Genomic DNA, 22,127 nt, shown 5'->3' with positions numbered 1-22,127 from the left:
AAACACTTAATGAATTTCCTTCGTCCTCCATATTTCGCTGTTTTAATATCCTTATAAAACACTCGCAAAGCCTTTCAAAGTAATTTTCTCCATTCCCCTCTTAACTCATATTTCTTAGTTTTAAATCATCTGTAAATTTTCTCTCACAAACCCTTACCTATGTCTTCCGTTGTTACCATGTACAAGAACGACGAAAGTAAATATTTACATACGTACTCTAACGTTTTGGCCTTCGGAATGTATTCAAGAAGCGCTGATAGAATACATCATTAATTGATCTGAGTGCTTTCACATATATTTCCAACGCGCATTTTCTAACCTTTAGAATTCAATAATTCTTCATCTGTTAGCTGCCACAGTAACATCACAAGCAAATAACAAATTAGTGAACCAGACCACCATACATAAAGGCAAATAATACTATAACTTAGAGCAAGAAGCATGCTTGGAGATGGATCATGATAGTCATTGATGAGTGAATGGTGGTGATCTGCGCAGTGTCTGATATGATAGGAATGCACTTATTGCTCCAGAAATAGTGCACTAAGAAGCGGAACTGCTTTATGATGGTCTCTGCACCAACACATTTGTCTGTAACGTATTTACGTCACAAGTTTTATGCCACTGATGTAATGTCTTCTGACTTCGTCTTATTTACGTCATAACAGTTCAGGTGTCTTATAATACGACGTAAACACCTGTTTTTTGAAGTACCTGTAGACCATCAAATTCGCTTTCCCATGGGACACTAACCTAGTACGGATCGAAAAAAAGACACTCTTTCCGGTTTCAACCGAGTTAATGCGTGCGAATCAAATTATGTGATGATTGAACTCTTCCACTTTCTTAAAAATAGACGTTAACGAAGCAAAAAAAAATTTCAAAAGGCAAAGATATATTACCAAATTAATTCTCACGAAATCTCAATTCCTCAAACAGAAGATGAAGGATACAGACTAGAATCTTACGCAACAAATGTTGACAACGTATTTATAAAATGCCTGCACGATTCGTTTTTCTTAAACTTTCTTACAAAAAGAATTTTCTTCTGGCACATTAATTCTACGGAGTGTGTACGGGTTTGAAACTTGGTTTATCAGATTAACGGAGTAACACGGACTAATGGTGTCTGGGAACAAGTTGTTGAGGAGAATAGACCTACTTGGTCCTAAAGAGACATGGGTCGACAAAATTTGAATAATTACGAGCTCTGTAAAGTTCTAATCTTCCTTAAATATTATTATGGTGACAAAATCATGGAGGATGAAATGGGCATGTGTAGCATGTGGACAGTTTAGAAATACCCACAAAATTGTTACCTGAAAGTCTGAAGGGATGATACCATTCGGAATATCTGGGCACAGATGGGGGATAATATTCAAATGGAGCTTAGAGGAATAGGGTTGTGTAGAGTGGATTTATCTGGCTTAGAATATGGACCGGAGACGGATTTTTGTCAGAGGGGGAGATGGTTAATATCAGGATGTGAAAGCACAATATCCTACTGACAATACCATTCTCTGCAGAAAACGTTACAAAACTCGATATAGGAATATGAACCCTGACTTTACGGAGAAGTATTGTTCGATGTACAAAGTGTTGTGTGCGGCTGGAATTGATTGCGTGATTTTATCGGGGCCACACAATCGTGACTGCTGGCTATTAGCGTGCCCCTCCACCCACCAAATGAACCAAGTTCGAGCTATTATGAGGATAAACACACAGGGAGGCGCTCGTAGGGGTTGGTTCGAAAACACTACGGCAGATGCAGACGTATTTGCAGTAATGATAAAAACACGACAAATTAAATACAGAATGAACCCTTTATAAAGCACCCGTCAACAATCACGTACTACGGCACAGGAATTAAATCACAAGTAGGTTCACCCTTCTTTATTAGTCTCTCCCCGCGACACTCCTGGTTTCCAGGCCGCTGCTCGTGCGCAGAAGCTGTGCACGTACGAAAATTATGTATTAAAGAGAATTTCTTTCAGTACGAACTGCAAAATATGTCAATAGAACACTCCGGACACCACACGACCGATGTTAACAAACCGACACCAAGCGTCAAGCTACCGCCAAAAGACGCTATATTTAATGCAGGTGAACCTCGGGACGACATTGAAAATGACGTTGGAAAACCTGTGTAAAGAATCGCGCGACGCCATAAAACGGCCGTAATTTTACACATAATCCAGGGAATGCCATTGGACAAGAAGTTGGAAAACCGATGTCTTTCGTCGCGACGCAACCACAATAAATAAATTTTGCGCACAGTAGCACTGTGGGCACTCTCCTACTACTAATGTGTAATTCAGTCCGAACAGCAAATAAAACACAACACTTCACCATTACGAAGACTATTTTCTTTTTAGATATACGAGCTCTGTCATAAAGAAAGTGACTACCTTCTGAGCTGTTGCGCTGTGTAGTCTCATACAGTTCTGGACACTCATCGGTCTGATGGCGGAGGCAGCAAGCACTCCTGGAACGTCGGTAAACTTCTACCAGACTACACGGAGCGACATTCCACAAGACTATCATCTTCAAACTCTCTGTCGTGAGAACCTGAAATCTCACCTACTATCGCGATGTTTTAATTTAGACAGAAAATACTATACCGCTGATGGTAGGTCATCACAGTAAACTATGGCCCGGACAAGGAAAAGTGGTGGATGTTAAAATACGTAAGCAATAGATGGATCAAATGTGTTACGAGCCCATTTCAACTCCATTCCTATCATCATCGTTAAAGTGCAACAAATCGATTGCCTCGTAATAAATAATCAGTCTAGCTGCATTGGTACAGACAAGACATGACCAATTACATTCTTGTTGGACCTCCCGCCAAAGGTCTGGTGATAGCAGAGAATTTGGAACTCGATTCTTGAGAGGAGCATACGAAGTAAGTGGTTTTACCAATTGGTTCTGTAATTTTCTACGAATTCTATCATTTGTTGCACATTTAATTCAATCATTATGTCCAAATTAATTTTATAGTTCAAACGAGTATAATTAATGAATTTTATCGTTTCTAATAAGTGAATGTCAAAATGAGATATACGAATCAACAAATACATTGAAAAATATGTGTACATAATTACAGCATACACATTTTTCCGTTCTAAGTATGCAACTATGGTTTTGTTTGGTTGATTAATTATACACAAGTAGGAAGAGATTATACCGAAAATTGAACTCGGTTATAGCTCTGTTTTGAACAGACACATTTTACGGTGAGATGGAACTAACTTTTTCAATGCTCTCGATACTGTATACTGCGTCGCAGGTATCAAGAGTTATTTTAAAAGTCAACTGCACTCCAAAATCCACAGATTTATCTAAGGTCGAAATATGAATGCAAATTAATGATGTTTAATTGATGTCGAATAAACAATTACATATTTATGGATTCAATTGCACAAATCGTCTATATATTGTTTATGATTACGCTGAAAACATATTTTTTAAGTGCATACATCTGAAGTAACTTTTTTAAGAACAAAGTGAAAGTTCTTGTTGAGTATTTTGTTTCACTGTTTCGATTTGTTTAGGTTGTGCATTGAAAAACATTCATGTAAGGTGATAAATGACATATGAATACTTCCCACACAAAATTATTTATTTATTACTTGTCACACAGTTGTAGGGAAGGGACACAGTACGAGCGCAAACATGAGAGCTAAGCTACTGTCTGCTTACAAATGCGTGTGCCATACGACAACAGTTTAAAAAAAGTTTTGGTTTTTCTTTCCATTACATCTGTCAAACAAATTGATATTGACAATAATAAAAATAAGCTGGCAAAGTGCAAAAAGAAACACAAACAGGCACGTTTTTGTGTGCAGTCTTCATAAGGCACAATTCAGATTTCGAGTGTACTTTGTCAGAAAATGAATATCGAACAAAGAATTTATCTCGTTGCGTGAGACATTGTTTTATAACTTTTTAACCAAGTAATGTCGTTGCCACGTCAAACAAAAGCACTTTTGTAAAGTTTCTTGTCATAACCCCATTATAATTTCATTAAGTGATTATATAGGCTTATAACTGTTAAACTTTTAATAATATATAGTTGTAATTGGAAACTCCTTTGTTAACGTCATTGTAAGCGATGTTAAAATGTAACCTCAATAAAATTTAAATATATTTATGAAAGCATAAATTGCAGAAGAATCATTTACTGAAGAAAAAGTCACCAACAGCAAAGAGCAGAATTCTTCTTGAGACGTTAATAGTAACTGGCCTTTTATGGAACCCGAAGGTCCTAGTACCGTCTTCACAAGATACCTCAACTGGATAGCCTACATCCCTACACCACTTGAATTCCGTACATGCCCTCAAATCATATACTTTTAAGCCCCGTTTTAATATTGTCCTCCCATCTCTGCTTACATCTCCCAAGACGTATCCTTTCTTCGCGTCTTACCAATAAAGTTATTGTGTATTTCTCTTCTATCTCATGCGTATCAAGGCGAGAACGTGGTAAATTTGTACTTCTTAATTACATAATTTTACAGTAGCACACACTTAGCTAAATAATGTAAAGTCTTCAGCCTTTTCACACTGTATGGTCAGAAAATATTTCCCTCTTTCAATCATGAATTTCTTCATGTAATATCCTAACTCTTCCTGCCCCTCTTTAAAGCCGAAATCAGACCGAATAATATTGAAGAATTCAGTCCGTACAAAAAAACAAACAAATTTTCCATTACGAAAGATCACCTGATTAAAGGTATTTAAGGAAATAATCCCTATTTACACTGAGAATAATATAAAAAGCTTAATTAAAAATGCAACTTTAATGATTGCTAAATAAGTGGCACACATTCTTCCCACTGGGCTTTAAAGGGTTAATTCATTGTAGGCGTAAATATTTTCCTGAGCACTAACTCTTCATGTTACACTACTAAAATTGTACAAATATAACTTCTGAAAATTAAAACATACATATGGAAACTTTGCAATACTCAATGAATTTACAGGTCTCGAAGTTGCGGAGAAAGAGTGTTTTTTAAGAGGGTGGAGGGCACTGACACACAAAAGGAACGCAGAAACGAGAGCATTATCAGTGTCGAGGAAGGGAAGAAATATTACAAATTTGAAGCTGAGTGGTTGTTGTGACCATTAGAAGGAGGGCGGCTCTCTGGAGCACGTAACACCTCATGCCACGAAGAAAGGGTTTTTGTGTTTTCCCAGGCAGGCTAAACCACAGGAAGTGCGAGAGTGAACTAACTCGCAATCCAATAGACATTATAAGAACAGCAAAAAAGTTAACATTTCAGTGCAAAGTTATTGGTCGTTCTTTTACATAATAAATAATAATAATTTTTCGTAAATTGATTTAAAGTTCCTTAAACAAGGAAGGAAGAGATACAAATAAAATTCTTTTTATACATTTTTTTTGTAAACGAACGTAAAGTTCCTAAGAAGGAAGGGATACAGTTATTACCTAATCTTACTTCTAAAAGTGATTTCTCACTGCAATAAATGGTATAATTCCAGAAACGGTAACCTGAAATTACCCTTAACTTCTACACACAAAACATATCAAACAGACATCCAGTCTGAGCCAATCGGAGCGGCTACGCAATCTAAGACTTGGATTTTGGGTACTTGAACAGTGCTGGTCCAACTGAAGACTCTGATATGTATCCCCATATTGTGTCGTGTTGTGGCCTGTGTAGGTACAGAAGGACCTTGCGACAGGTCGCCCACTCCCCCGCAAAGTAAAAGGTTGAAGTTTCGAAAAGCTCGCAGAGAAACTGTCCAGAAAGCCCAAGGTTCAGAATTTCGGTAGTATTTAACGACAATGTCAGCAGGTCAGGTTATGTAGCGTTAAATTACGAGATGGTTAATGAGTAAGAAATTGGAAAGGATATGGAAGGAAGATGGCCGAATGCAAGGAGCTTTGCCTCTTTTTCTGTACTTAATAATAAAACTGTCATTCTAACCTTTTTAATTAATATGATAATCCGGCTATAGTTTGACTTGAAAACATGAGATGCAAGACCTGTTACAAGAATTTCTATTTTTAATTAGATAAAAATTTAGTTTCACCTTCGGGAGTGTATGCTATCAGTGAGCGTACAGAGACAAAGCACCATTATGTAATCCAAGCTATGATTTACTTGCGTCGGTTTTGTTTTCATTTACTGAAGCATGCTCCTTTGGCAGAATGTGAGAATTAAGATGGCGCGGATCGCCTGGTTAGGCTCAAGAAGGAGCCGGATAGTCGGCCTTTTGCAGTCAGTTAGTAGGTCCGCAAGACGACGAGGGAAGCCGCTGTCGTTCCAGCTACAGCAGAGGGGCTCCGTCCCCCATGACACTACAACGTACTTATTATAATCAACGAAATGGCTCTTCATACAATATGCGTTGTTTGGGCGAAATTCACAAAACAAATGCGAAATGAGAAGATCACTTTTGTCGGTCCCATATTTCATATCTGAAGTTGCTGGACAGATGTAGATTAAATTTGGTATTCATAATCCACACGGAAAGTTGGAAAATTTAATTTTGGTGCTGTTGATAGATTATAAGCACTAATTTACGTGACTCGTTGCGAATCTGGAATAGTTCAGCAAATACGTTATGGACCAGGAGAGCGGCGTTCGAAACCTGGAAGGCCAGAACATATTTCTTCACCGCCATCGGCTCTGGGCAGCAGCCAGCCTTCTACCCATAGGTACCGGGGCTACTTTCTCGGGAGTAAAACGGTCAGAGCGTGAAGCCAACTACTTATTTCCATCTCGTGACAAGGTTAAAAATGCGTGGGGGTATACCTCCATTACCTTAAAAGTCTGTATAAAATGATGCTTAGTTAAGCATCGGGGAAAAACTTTACGTTTTAAGAAACACGAAGCCCAGACTGAATATTACTGATTTTATAAAAAGTCTATCAAACGAAAACAGTTAACACAAAGCGTAGGTCTTACTGAAGTCTAAAAGTTAAAATCATCTTTAGATGTCTTTCATTTCAACTAAATACAAGGCACAATAATACTGGCACCCCATTGGAGAAGATCTTCCCACTCTGTAACTTGTAACTGTTTACATGATTCTTAATTTCAGACTCGTTCTTTGACTGCAGATGTCTTACTTATAGTCCAATGAGTCCACAACGTCTTTAATGTCTTTTATAAACTTCTGAATCTTAGATATCGATTATGAAGACAAATAAATGATTGTTAACACTGCCTTATAAACTTAAGTCTCGACACCTGGTATTCACATGTTGTGACTATATCTATGTTAATATAATAAATAGATTGAAACAGAACTTGTTTTAATAAAGTTTAATATGCTAGATTCGGCTGATTATATTTGAAAATCTTGGCGGATTATATCTATGACAGATAATAAATTGTCAGATGAGATTATATTCATATTTAAAGACTGTTTAAAGATACAGTGGCTTACATATTATTATTATAATTAACTTTGAGTAATTCTTCCATTCAAGGTTATTTTACTTAATTGTGACCTATTTATTAACAACCTTAATAGCTCAGATTAAGTGTTTAGAGCTTATAACAGGATGTTTATAAATAATGAAGTGGGAAGGATTTTGAAACAAACTGAAATCACTTAATATAACTGGGAATTTGGATGGAGAAAATGAGAAAACCCACCTGAGTCAAAATAACTGTCTCCGGGCCTAGATGTGAACCTGGTACCTTCCAAATGCAAAGCTTGAGAGCTTGAGGACGTTTATGAACATGGAAATGAACTTTCGGAATTCTTAAAAGATGGGTTATATCTTAACTAGCTGGGCGACTATTAGCTTCTCAAGAATCCCCTGCTTCATGTAGTTAGTTAAGGAAAAATTCATACAGGCTACGTTTTTTTTTCTAGGACACAGGACACCATCTTGCTGGATGTAACAGACTCTCAGGTCTGCTTGGAGCGCTAAGTCGAAGCCACAGGGAAAGGTATGGAAGGATAAATTTGATTTACTTGATATGGAAAATAAGTTCAGGGAAGAACTTGCTTTTCATTGCGTGATTCCATTTGAATAGGAACTCGATCCAAAGCTTACAGACCTATGAAATACGTAACTTACTTATTTAATATTAGGAAAAATTCTCCTAAAACACAGGAGATTAAGTGTGTCTGAAGAGTCGGAATAGTTGTCGACCTGAAAGGCAAAGATTCCACTCTTAAGGCCTCTCGGATGCCTAAAAGTTTCTTTGCTTACAACAAATGATTTTAAGTGCACCCCTTGTTATAACAGAATGATTCATTATCTATGGATGGAAGAAACGTAAAATAACATTATCTGGTTACCATATAAAGAATATCGGGTTTCGACGGATTGTTTGGTATGACCTAAGCAAAAGAATAAGAAAATGTACACTCTTCTCATAACATTGTTAGGATGATTAAATCGAAAAATAAGCTTGGCGGGGTATGTAGCACGCATGAAAAGATGACAAATGAGAACGAAATTTCGGAAAATCTAGGATGAGCATTTTGGCTTAAAACACGCTCGTTTGTTGAAACGAAAGAAGAAAACAGGACAGAAAATCAGAAGTACCGAAATATAAGAAGCTTAAGTAACAACAAAAAACAATACTAGTAGCTTTTGGGGTGGGGGTTAAGTTCCAGTCTAATTGTCCTGCAGATACTTCAGCTTCTCAGAGTGATGAAGACTCCACCCGACCGAGAGTTGTCGCCGCAAAGATCAGACTGGCGAAGTCACATAGAGCAAGAGTGGCACAAACTAATACCTCAATTTGTTGGAAACACAATGTTACCCAACTGTTTCGTTTACATACAGCAATGTTTAGTGCCGAAAACATCAATTCCTGTTTATGTATTATTATTACTGTTTCTATTATAATATTATACCAGTGATGGACTATTTTGAACTAGTCTTTTTCCTACATCCCGTCTTTCAGATACGTCAATGTCGCGTTAACAATGGCCCTCATTCACGTCAGTTACAAATGTACCGATATCGGTGAAGAATCAGAAAAAAGGCACGGGAAATAATATAAATTAAAAAAGACAAAAAAAGAATTATTCATCACAGACGAGAAGACGAATATCTTCAGCCCTGCGTATATGTTTGTACAATAATTCACGCCTAATTAATTTTAAACTCATTAACTGAAATTCAAGCATGAGCATAAATAACATCGGCTTTATGGCCATTGTCTGCGATTGTCTGCAAGCTTGAACTTATTTTCCATTTATCCTGAACCGACAAGTTTCCTTCAATCTCCGAAGAAACAACTGTTAATAGGCAAAGTTAAAATATGGCTTCACGTCGTTTGCTCAAACTATAAAATTCCTGACTTGTATTCAGGAGCAAGACTGCCTTAGGCCGAGTGAAAACTGGGATCGCGGGTTCGAATAACGACAAGGAAATCGGTGTTCATGTGCATATTTCAGCATCGACATTCATTCTACATAGTTGCCACTGACTCTTCCGCTATGAAATCATTAGAACTGTGTGAACAGGCAGAGTAAATCCACGATCTGAAAAATTCTCAAAAAAGAATTTCGGGTGTTAACGACCATTATGAATGAGGTTGGCTGTGACTTCTGTGAGTGCTTCAAGACTACAGAAGGAATTCTTATAATACGTGTATGTCGTAACTTCTTTATTCACGTACGTTTTAGTTCATTGTATATATCATTATCCCATACCATTCATCACCGAATAACGTCTGTAGATAATACAGTGTCGTTAAGTGAATTGCCTTCTTAACAAACCATGACGTTACACGAGGAATTGGCGGAAATAAATAGTAATGACGGGTATTATGTTGTTATTACTCTGCAACTTTCAAGGAAAATACACACGAACAGTGGCGAAGTTTCAGTATTTATATATTTGTTTACAACATTTTTTACTCCTTATAGTAAGTTTTGAATACATAGTTCACGGTATTTAAAAACATAAATTAATCGCAAACACCGAGCGAGATATTCACATGCGTAGGGATCAATAACATGAGTGTATATAAAGACAGAAAGGAAGAATCATTAAAAAAAATCTTGAAAACAGCAATGTAGATGACAGTTCGTTTACTCCGATTTTCATAGTCTGAAACCATAACACTTGTGACGCTCTTGCTGTGATATGGCAGAACTTAGAACAGAGTCCGGACCAGATAATGCCATCAGGCAGCACTAATGGAGGTGTCGCTGCTGTCTCGTGGACCCCCACACCATCCCACCAAAGTAGATGGCTTCAACGCGACTACCTTTCGCTTTTTATATTAGACTTACTCCTATGTTCAAAAATGAATCAAGTTAGCTTATAAAACCTTCTTAAGTCCAAGTATAATACTTCGGGATGTGGCGTAGAGTGATGTCGAGGGAATGACAGGTCACACCAGAAGTCGCCTACTAACCAGGCGTTGTACACCTTCTAATTTTCTCATATTTCCATACACATTACATGCATCTCCCATCTCATCCTCATTGATCTAATCATCGTAGTATTTGGTAAACAAATTATTAAGATTCTTATTTTGCAACTTCGTCTATATTCATCCCACTAAAGTCCAAATTCTTTTCTCAGCACCCTGTTCTCAAGTACCATCAACGTTTGTTACTCCATTGATGTGGGAGACCAAATTTCACAACCGAACAAAACAGTAGACAAGGTTTCGATTTTGTACATTTTAAATTAACTTGTAAAATTTATAAAACCTGACTCTTTATATTACAATCTCAGTCCAGCAACAAATGTGTAACGACATCCACTCTCTGACGTACTTTTTCGGATTACAGAAATAGGCTAACCCTTCGTACTGGTAATTAGTTCCGACTTTCACTTCGATTCTTTTAGTCAAACGCAGAACGTTCAACTAGAACAATGACGACACAAAGACCTGCAATTATTATGAGCTGCTATCAATCCCGGTTCACTGTAAACTGAGAACGAAAACAACACTTTTGGATGACTTTCCCTGTCTAAGCTACAAGCCAAGTCTAAGTCATTTAATGAAATCTTACTTAGTTCCACGTACTAAATTGTGTCTCTTAAACACCTCTTAATCGCGTCTTCTGTATGTTACACATAAACAGAATTAAAAGAGATTAAAACAGCCCCTCAGTGTAGTCGCATTCATAAAAAAACTCGGTTTAATTCAGCAGGAAAGCTCATGCCCACAGAGCATTGTCTAGAAAAGGCGTTAGACGGGTTCAGAAACGACACCCCTCAAATATCGGCGAATACGTGATAAAAGTTAGGATTAGAGGTTTTCACGCGGTAGTCCGAAGATGGCTGTCTTCTGGACCTTAGCGCAGTGTACTCTGGTAGAAGTGTACCAACGTTTCAGAGGTCCGTGCTGCCTCCATTATGATCGCCCTGATGATGGAGACAGATCAGACTACCAAACTACACGGCGCTACAACCGAGAAGACAGTCCTCTTTACTATATAATTCATTAGAATATACGATACATTTAGTCATAAAATACACGAGGGAGAAATTCTGATCGGAGTACCTGAAGGGAAAAAGACAATGTGGGCGACCTAGATATAGACGGGAGGATAATATCTGAATGGGCGTTAAAAATAGGGTGTGAGAATTGGGACTAGGTTCTTCTGGCTGAGAATAGAATCGAGTGGCGTGTTCCTGAGGGGCACGGTATCGAACCATCAGGTCCCTTAAAAGATGGGGAATTTCTTTATTAGCTGAGAGATTATGAGATGCTTCGGGATGATAATAAGAAAATGATCAGGGATGAAGAAACATGACTTATAAGCACAGGAAATAAGATATTATTTTTGTATTTTATGCTGTATTTTGAAAAATAACCATCTGAAGTAAATATTAACTACGCTTCTTAAGTACATGGTCTAGCTTCTGCACCGCAAAACTCTGTCTTGTTAGCTTCAGACGTTGTATTTGGAATAACTATTTCCTGAGTTAGTCATAATTCAAGCTGGTCTTTTATCGTACCCTTCCTGATGTCTGCAGGGATTCTTAACTTCGCTTAATTTATCTTCTTTCAAGTAGGCGTAAGTGTGAAAGGGGGCCTCAAGAAAGTACACAGAAAAGCTCGTAAGCCATGCGTTCAGTTTTAGGATTACCTAATACTCTTCTTGTACAGAAAGACAAAATATTCTAAAATCATTGGTTGTATTTTCTGACACCAACACAAATAACCAGTGCTGCAGTAAGTAAACGTACTTTTATTTGTGTGTCACAACGGAGGTCTCAAATTGTTTTGTAAATACAGACAACCCTCCCCCACATTCAAAAGCAGGCTACGAAGTGTGGGAGGCAGATTATTCAAGCAACGACTTCAAAAATGAAAATCATCTTTAAGCAACAGCGATGTCAGGACTTACTTACTTACTTACTTACCAACAGTAATTTTTAAAAATACTTCTGACTACTTCCATGCACACTTACGTAGGTCCAAGTTGGCGTTATTTATAGCCGAGCAGAAAACAATAAAATCACAAACTTGGAACAGCCTCTACTGAAGAACTCTCCATATCAGGTTTCACGAAAATTAGCCGAACTATTCAAAATTTATGGGAGGCGCTATCATGTGGACAAAATACAACAAGGCGAGAGTATGAAGACAGATCCACGGTAGAACACTCCCTCGGTTCAGGGATACTTCCTCAGTTTCTGGTTAAAAATTAAATCTTAATATGTTCGGGGAAGACCTTGTGGCCCCGGCTTTCCTTTAAATTCTTCATTCCGTGTGGTAGTACTAATAATAATATACAAATCTGCAAATAATTCACTATTACAAATCCCCAACACGTTGAATTCACAAATGTTCGGTCAACTTTCTCAAATTTGCCATTTTTATAGTTTTAAATGTATGAAAATGTTATGTATAAAATTTCTGATTATGCTTATGATCGATTCTCTCATGCATTCCAAACGCCTAACCCGACTGTTCTTTCATTATAGCCATCAAACTGTAAGCTTCGTATACATTTCCACCACGCAATCAAAGCGTAGAAATAAAGGATTATGGACTGTAAACCTCCAAAATGCGTTAATGTGAGAGATCGGCTTCAAGTTCTACCCATTTTACACCCTGGGCAATAGCCCACAGTACACACTGATATGAAACCAAGTGGGCTAAATACCTGGTGTGGGCGTGTGACAAAGAAAAAGATCCTATTTTGTCGGAGATCGAACCCCAGCCATTACCGACTGAAATATCCCGTCAAATAATGTAGCTGGTCCCAGACTTGATGAATACCAATCAATGGTGAAGATGTTTTTCGTAAATGCATCGTGTTCTTTCTGGACGTTATGAGAAGTACTTGTGCCAGACTTGCCCGCATCACGTCATTATACTATGTAGTCTCCACAGACTCACACACTAACAAAATTTTACTCAATGCTTCCCACTGGACACCGTATACCTTTTCGGATGTCTAAATGCAACTGTGATCTGAATACCTTTCCTTTGTTTTTATTTTAGGAACCCTTACATTGCCCATTCTTTACTGTATTATTTTCACCAGAGATTATTTTTATTTCAATAAATTATAGAAGCTATTGTATGTACTAACCTAACAGGAAGATGATTCTTATTTTATAAGTGGTTACCCATGTCTTACGCGAGCAAACACTGACATCCCAAAACCCGTATTCTCATCCTTGCCATATTCAACATCGCGCTTCTATCAGCTCCACTGGATGGAGTTTGTACAGCCAATAATTTACAGCCTTGCATTTCAATTACTAGAGTAAACCAAACACATTTCCAAAGTACAGACATTTACTTTTGACCTGTTTATGTGCTTATAATATATTTCATAAATGAATTTTTACTCAACATTTGTTAAACTAACAGGGATGAAAAAACAAAGATATTCCCATACGTAACTATTACGTTATTTAAACTCACAGGTCCTCAGCGAGAGGGTACGTTCTTTCATCGCCTCAGTATTATATACAAATGGATGGACAGATTCAAGCTACTACCACCTTTACACCCAGAGAAAATTTGAGCTGCTCCAGAACTGTTCCGGACAGTGATCTTTGTCTAATTTCTGAGCGCCAGGTTTTGTTTCATCATTTATATTTCACATGTAAGGCTCGGGCACACTTCGGGCGTGGTATCGATGTGCCACCCGAGACATATCAAAGACATTTTATTGCTTTCCTTAGCCATGAACATTGCGTCTGTATTACCTTGTGTCACGCTCACTTCTCTATTGCTTCAGTAAATATTTTGTTTTGAAAGTAAACCCAGCCCCTCTGTTAAGTGGTTCGAGCCGTAAACCTTGGAACAAATTATGACGTTCATTACAAACACCCATTATTTCCAGTTCGATAACTTTATTCATAAAAAAACCGGTGATGCGAAATAGCAAAATGCTGGAGAAATTGGTCAGATTTTGCAGAGGGAACGATTAATAGAATTCATGTATTTATCTGTAAAAATTAATATGCTGTAATACTTATAAGCTTTATGCACGTCTGAAGAACACAAACATTTGACTAGTCTATTATTAAGCCAGTACGTGAGAGATTTGAAATCTAATATTTCGACAGCATGATTAGACACTTCTTTGTTTGAAAATAACCGTGATCGAAGCATATAACATCGAAGAAAATACATTTTAAACGCCAATCTTCACGAATTCAGAGTTGAACTGTGAAAAAAGAGAGCTTTATGTAATTATACAACTGAAAGCAAAATACTTTTATTATTCAACTATCCCAGATTAGTGTAACTTTAGGATCGCACGGCCAATTTCAGAAGATGGGTCCTTGAGAAACACAATGTTTGCCCCGTAATATTATTAAAATAATTGTACATTTCCCTCGCCGCCATTGGTTATTGTACTTGCACAGTGGAGACGAGTAGACTTGAAACCAATTAGCTAAATGATCTAGACTTAATGAAAACAGTTTTCTTCGAAAGAGAATATTATAATATGGTTAACTCACAGTGTAAAGACAGAAAGGGATTACAATAATTCAAGCATTTATATTAATATATGTGTATTTTATATTAATTATTAATATATATTTAATTTAATATCTGTAGCTATAATATGTGTATTACAGAAAACACCTATGTGTTACATTAAAAATCTAAAGAATGTAATTCGTGAAGGACAGTTGACGGTGCAAAAACCATAAATCAACAACACGGATTTTTTCTTACGCAAGCAGTAAAATGTACTTGGCCACTTTGCAGGCAATGACATCTGGGAACAATTAGTAACGTCCTTTTTTTTTTTTTTTCAAAGTCACAATCTTAATTCTGCAAACTATAGGCTCTTAACGCGTGGTTATCTTACCCATGAGCTTTACTTCTGTACTGTAGCGCTGTGAGTTTTGCTTATTTCTACGTCTAGCGATGGAAACTAAGGGTAAGAATTTCATTTAATAAACTCGAAAAGAACTCTACATAAGTCATGTAGAAATTAAATAATGCTCCTTCCTTTGTAGACAATTGAGACGAATCGGCAAGTAAATGAATAAATAAATAAATAAATAAATTAATAAATAATGCTAATAACGTACAGAAAATAGCTTGAAGATTTCGGCTGAATAGAACGAAGAACATAATTTTACAAGATGGTAAGATATGGTGAAAAATGCTTTAAATTAAAGTTAGAGGAGAACACGGCTTGATTACAACCAAGAAACATGGAAGCGATTGTAAAGACACGACAAATAATGATTCCAAATATTTCAAGATATATTTAGAAGAAATGCAGCCTTCGGCATAGGCTTTACTTCATGAAGTACAAAGGGGTGCTTTGTCCCCATTGTTCTTCAATCTTTCTCCAGTAAAAGAGAGTCCAATTTAAACGAGAGAAGAGAAGTGACGTGCCCTGCCAATTAGTCTTCGCGTGGTTGTTATGTTGTCGTCGAACCCGGCGGAGCGGAGCAAAGGGGGTCACAAATAATTTGGCAACAAGGTTCCCAAACGGGCGTCCCATCTGGTGGAACGGATACACCGATCATGTGTTGTGAGTGCAAAATGATACCGTTCTATTTGCCTCCCTAAAACAAGCAGCAAGGGAGGTTCCAGCAGTTGCTGAAATAGTCACGTGTTCATACACTTGCTTCATGCATGCAGCACATTTGCCTTCAAAGGACGGCCCTTTTCTGTAACAAGAGTTGCTCTTGAACGAAGCCAGCTTGGGAATTTTGAACCAAAGTTTAGGTCCTACAGCCTAATTTCGTATCCCGACAAAGAATTGCCGAATGATACAATAATATATCGATTAGTAACAAAATTTCGGGATACAGGAAAGTGTTTTCGAACTAGAATTGAAATGAGATTTAACAAAGCTAATCTATTCATTTGTTTCTCTAACCAGCTACATGAAAATAGGCTTAGAGTAGCTTGGACACGTTAATAAGCGACCGGTCATAAAATTTCCTGCTTTTAATGAATCGGGGATTTTATAATCGTGTACACAAAAACCGGTCACTAGACTAAAACCCTAAGCCACACCACACTTTTTTACCTTATTCCTCCAGGATCTGTTATCCTTGCACATACTTCCCTCTCAATCTTTCTGTTCCTTGGAGGTTTTCCAACCAAAATATTGTATTTCTCATGTTCCTACACGTGCTACAAGTCCCTCCCATCTCAGCATCCCCAACGCAGACCAGTACAGCGCAGCCTTAAGTTCGACTTTTCCCAAGTGGAGTTCTCGCCTCAGAAATCGCTCCAAGGAAACCGGATACGTCATTATTCATTCTTTCGTGGGACAGCTTCATTTGAGTAGCGAGGCACAAGAAGTAGTTGTTCAAACCCCCCCCCCCCCATTCGTCACTTCCCCCTTGGAGTCACGTGCTTAGGTTCATCCCTTCCACATAACTTAGGGCGCACATTCCACGACAGTGTAAGTCCTGCGCCAGGAATGTTAAAATACACACACGATCCCTTTGAATTTTACCCCTTGTGGCTGGCAAAGATGTAGTAGCTTTCCCATGACGGACGGTTTGATTCAGTAATTACGAACCCTTTGACGTAATGACATGGCGCCCCTTATATCAAATCAATATTAAAGAATCAAGAAAAAATAAGAAGCAAACTTGGACATAATTTCGAAAGTGAAAATCATCAAGAATTAAAAAAAATACATTTCATTTGGTAGTAAGAGAAATTATGTTTCGTCTATACGAGAAAGGCAGTCATCAAAACAAACTTGCAGATATTACGTAGAAATGGAAAAGAATAAAATATATTTTCTGTTATCCTGAAGCAATATTTCAGAATATATCTTACCCCTTTCTAATTGTTTCCTTCTTATGGCTTCTACACTATGATTCTCGTCATGTTCTTTCAATATTTCGTTTTTCGTTATTCCTTTATGCAAATTGCCGTTCAGGAGACACGGTGTGACGGACAGACTGAAGAAAGCGATGGACCTTCACTTTCATTTCAAATAACTGGACACCAGAAAATCATGAAGGACAATTGTGACCATCACACACAACTAAGTAATACATAAGAACTGGGAGTATAATGGAGAAAACTATACAGTGAGAAGCTTCATATTTTCTATTCATCATCGAATAATATTAGGGTGATCAAATCAAGGAGGATGAGCTGGGCGGGACACGTAAAACTTATGGAATAGACAAAAATGTATACAAAAGTTTAGCTACAAACCTAAAGGAAAGATGCTACTTCTGAGACCTGGACGAACATGGGAAGATAATATCGGAAGGGATTTTACAGAAACAGGATTTGCCTTTGATCAAAGTAAATAATTTAAAATGGAACGTAAATTAAATTTCCAAATTAATTTCATGGCAGCTGTAGAGTTAAGACTGAATACTTTTGCTGGTATCAGTTTTTTATTGTATATACTTGTTACGGTCGGCCATATTCTTTTCACTGAGCTGTGGCCGTAAGTACGAATAGTCACGCCTTTATGTAAATCTGCCCCATTCAGTGAAATATAAAACTCAATAATAACAAATGACGGAAACATTTGGAATTTCGAGAAAACGCCTGACAACAATCATATATTAAAATCCCCACATAAAAGCAAAGTAATGAAAGTTAGCATAATTAAGTACATGAAACGGAGTCCTTTCACAGACGATGACACTCGCTCACATGATCAAGATGCTCCTTTCCGTTTAATGGTCCCGACGGTTCATTATTAATATAAAATTGTAAAATTAAGTGGTTAATGGTAGATAGAACACGCCATACAACGCATATTTATTCGAGTTTCCTGCACAATTAGCCGATGTGTAAGAAGAGATCTTCCGATTGCCTTATCTCCCATTCAAAGAACACAGCTTGTTTCAATGCATGGACGAAGGATAAATTATATAGAAAATTTAACACTATCTACATCCGTGCCAATGGAAATTGTACACTAAACACACATGGTGTACGCCACTAATTTTGTAGCCTGATGATTGAACACTGAGCAAAAAAGCTTTTGGTGCAAGTCAGTCATTGCCACAGAGACTTCTGAAAACAGAGTAGCAGCGCCGTATAAGTGAAAGCACCGTGTTTATGATCACACCAACCTAGGCAACACGGGTATGGTGCTGGTTCGGCAAATACGACAGTTAGTGCAGCAAGCTGGACTGATGAATATTTTGAAACTGGTGTCATCCCATCGTAAATTGCATCTACATAAACGCAACGCAAGATATAGAAGTTGTTTGGAAGAACTGTACCACCTATTTAGATTTGACGGTTTCATTCTGAATATGTGTTATTCATAATCTCTAACAACATAAAACATAGTAACGACAAGGCTTAATTCTTATTCATTTCGGCCTAAATATAATCTCCATTGCAGATGATGGAGTGAGGACAGAGTCAGCATGTTCCAGACGAACGGGGCGCCGGGCGCCGGGAGCTACTCGGACTCCACCCCACCCAGCAGTAGCAGCAACGGGGGAGCTTTTCTGGGTGTCGCCGCAGCTGTGGGCAGTTCAGCTCACCACCCTGTCTACGTTCCTTCTAACCGCGCAATGATGGGAGGACTTCCCCAGCATCACCATCACCACCATCCACAATATAGTCCCTCGGGGGGACCCACAACCAACTCTCACCACTTTGTAGGTGGCTCCACCGGCAGTTCGAGTTCGTGGCACCATCAGCCGGGAACACCAGACAGCTACGTGACTGCCACACCCCATCACCACCACCACCACCACCATCTGGGTGCTGGGGCACCACACCACCAGACACCACTGTCAAGTCCGTTCTACGCTCAAAATGCGATGATGATGTCTTCGTGGAGGGCATACGACAACACTGGCTTCCAAAGGACATCTCCCTACGGTGCGTTAGCACGAGCTGCCTTTATAGCAAAAGCGGAAACAAATCTTAATACCGATTTGAAGCAAAACGTTCTCTGTAAAAATATTCACGGCCCCGTGCTCTTGCATAACCCCCCCCCCCCCAACCAATACGACACATGGGCATTAACTCGTATTCTTCCGTAACAGTTCTGGTTTTACGAATAAGTGTCAGTATGTAAGATTTCAGATTTTCATGGCGGCGTGTATGAAGATAACTATCCTCTGGGTTGTTACGTCCTGTAGTCTAGTATAATTTTATCAACGTTTCACCATAATCTTTCTGACGATGCAGACAGCGAGTACCTCCAAAACGTCGGTAAACTTTTATCAGATTACAAGGCGCAACAACTGAAGTACGATTAATGATGAAAGCGAAAGTTCAGATATACAGATAACACGAAGCCTGACGTTTGCAATGACTTTCAAGCAAGGTTTTACACGGGCGCTCCTCAGAAAGTACCATCTTGAGGCGACAACGCTACAATGCCTTACATACAGAATAGCGCTACTTTGTCTTATTTGTTTAAAAGAAACATATAATATCGTTTCTGGGTTTTACAAAAATTCTGTAGGAGTTTTCAAACTCAAAAGCGTTAACGCGGTAAAATGCGTACGGCATACATACGGAAAACATGGCTAATACAGTGTGTCTGTTTCCAGATGGAGCGATGGAATTTCAGTTCGGCGAAGGTCGCGAATGTGTCAACTGCGGCGCAATTTCAACGCCCCTGTGGCGTCGGGACGGGACTGGCCACTACCTGTGCAACGCGTGTGGGCTCTACCACAAGATGAACGGCATGAACCGACCGCTTATAAAACCATCCAAAAGGCTGGTGAGTACCTTTACACAAATAGGTCTACAAGCTTCCTTTCTCAAGATACCACACATGACCATACTTAGTCTGTATGCTGGGAAACACTTATAGTTAATTTAATTAGAATGGTTAGGGCTAAAGTTGCCGTCGTGTTTAAGTGCCACACCATTTACGTCTAAAGCCAAACTCCGCAAATTTTTCATTTCGCCACTAGATGTAGATAAACAGCTTAAAGCTACGACCTTTTATCAGGGGAAAGACCTCCCGGATTTGACAGAGGATGCATTTCATGAAGAAGAAGAAACTCCATTTCTTTCTTACGTTCAAGTTCACCACGTAGCCAGTTACTTTATGGACTCGCATTATCCTGACTCGACGCTACAGTAGAAACAACGTCGTGGAATAACCTATAAATTAGCCTCCCTCACAAACAAATTTACTGGTACAGAGTGTAATTAAAAATCACTAGCTTCTTGAATCTAACTGAAATTTTTTGTCCTTCAATGGGAACCATAACCATGGAACAAATCTGAGCGTTCCACGTTCGTTAGAAGTAAAAGGCAATGGTATCAGAGGTTTGGGAGAAATGGTGTCCCCACTATAAATATTATTTCCCAGCTGCAGTACGTTTTAGCTCATTGTCTCTGTTCCTATAACGGTAATGGTTTTGGTTCACGTAGTAAATGCGTCTGTTTTCCTTCTACCCGCAAGCTAGCGACGTAGGCGCAACACACGGTTTGGTCCCGGCTACTGTAGTTGAATGTTCACAGACCGCGACGCGACGCTTGGGTCTGTGCTGCACCAACTGCGGGACCCGTACCACTACCTTGTGGCGCCGAAACAACGAGGGTGAACCCGTATGTAATGCATGCGGCCTATACTTCAAACTACACGGCGTGAATCGTCCGCTCGCTATGCGGAAAGATGGTATTCAGACGAGAAAACGCAAGCCCAAGAAACAACAGAATGCTGGCAGCGGGGTTGCTACCGGCGAGAAGACACACGAAGACGTGACTACATCGGGTATGATGAACACATATCGCGCAGTTACGAGTCATATAAAGTGTCTCAGTTAAGCCTTTTGTTTTCCAGGTAAAATGAAAATATGAAACCCGTATATTCAACGCAGTTAATACAAACTTTCATCACTGACCACAATCCTGAGCCAATTTAAGTTAACTTTATCCAAGCCGAAGTCTAAACAACAGCGGGTTTTCATCATTGTCGTTACATAACAGCATCTCTCACATCCTTAATCATAGGCCTAATTGTACATTTAATTGTAGTATAATTTGTTCGGAGCAGAACTGATAAATCTTACTTTTCTACTACACAGAATTATAATCATAAAAATCGTGTGTTGTTAATAATATGGAATCCAACTTAGCTCATGGGTTAGCGTTCTGGGATCGCCAGCTGGTGATGACAGCATAGAATCCTACTATAATAAATATTTTTATTGCTTGTAATTTTAAAATATGCTAGGGTCATTATTATTTATTATTATTTGTAAAGAACTTCTTACTTAAGTGCCGAATCTGACCAAGTAAAATTTGTTGGATGTAAACTCAAAGCTCCACATCGTTGTCATGTTTGTTATTGTCGGCTTCAAACAATATTTAACACAGAGTTTTTAACAATATCTGTTCTTATCACCTTAATAAATTTAACACTCCCAGCTCCAATGCTGTCGAACTAAATGCTAAAGGACATCTTCTGCGTGATAACTATGGTGATATTTTAAACATTGCACAAAAGTTACTTCATTTAATCTTTAATTTCTATTACGATCCATAATTTAATATCCTCCATCAGGTGCTACTGTCACTCTTATCTCACACGATCATATGTCCACTATGTTGTTACTAGTGTGTCTAAGATATTAAGACGTACGGGGTTTCATACACAAAACAACTAACTTCGTCAAAACATATCCATTGGTTCAAGAGCTAACCAGAGGGTAGACACAGAGCCAACGCCATGATCTCGTAAGCCAATCTTGCTTCTTTCCCTCAACAGACCGAAAATTTAAAGATGAACTCCAGTTTTCATCCTAA

General features: G+C 38.4%; 1 protein-coding gene and 1 long non-coding RNA gene across 6 annotated transcripts in view; one reads left to right on the top strand and one right to left on the bottom strand.

Moving 5' to 3' along the window:
* The window catches only part of LOC147872805 (uncharacterized), a 159,533-nt gene that overhangs the window by 130,274 nt on the left and 7,132 nt on the right, over nt 1-22,127 (bottom strand). The window lies entirely within an intron of this gene.
* Nucleotides 1-22,127, top strand: part of LOC110831977 (uncharacterized) — a 45,459-nt gene that overhangs the window by 19,387 nt on the left and 3,945 nt on the right. The window contains exons 2-5 of one of the 2 annotated variants that reach the window (XM_022068561.2): nt 7,858-7,934; nt 18,748-19,235; nt 19,916-20,088; nt 20,841-21,093. In XM_022068561.2, the coding sequence (XP_021924253.1) occupies nt 18,773-19,235; nt 19,916-20,088; nt 20,841-21,093 (889 nt within the window). In that variant the 5' untranslated portion in view covers nt 7,858-7,934; nt 18,748-18,772. The remainder of the gene's footprint in view (nt 1-7,857; nt 7,935-18,747; nt 19,236-19,915; nt 20,089-20,840; nt 21,094-22,127) is intronic. The other variant, XM_022068562.2, reaches the window with a different exon arrangement.

The sequence above is a fragment of the Zootermopsis nevadensis genome, unplaced genomic scaffold, assembly GCF_977971745.1.
Source record: "Zootermopsis nevadensis isolate Lab colony 2312 unplaced genomic scaffold, Znev_1.0 Znev_ptg000024l, whole genome shotgun sequence".
NCBI classification, from domain to species: Eukaryota; Metazoa; Arthropoda; class Insecta; order Blattodea; family Termopsidae; genus Zootermopsis; species Zootermopsis nevadensis.
The sequence above is the reverse complement of the archived record's forward strand: the minus strand, read 5'-3'. Positions and strand labels throughout refer to the sequence as shown.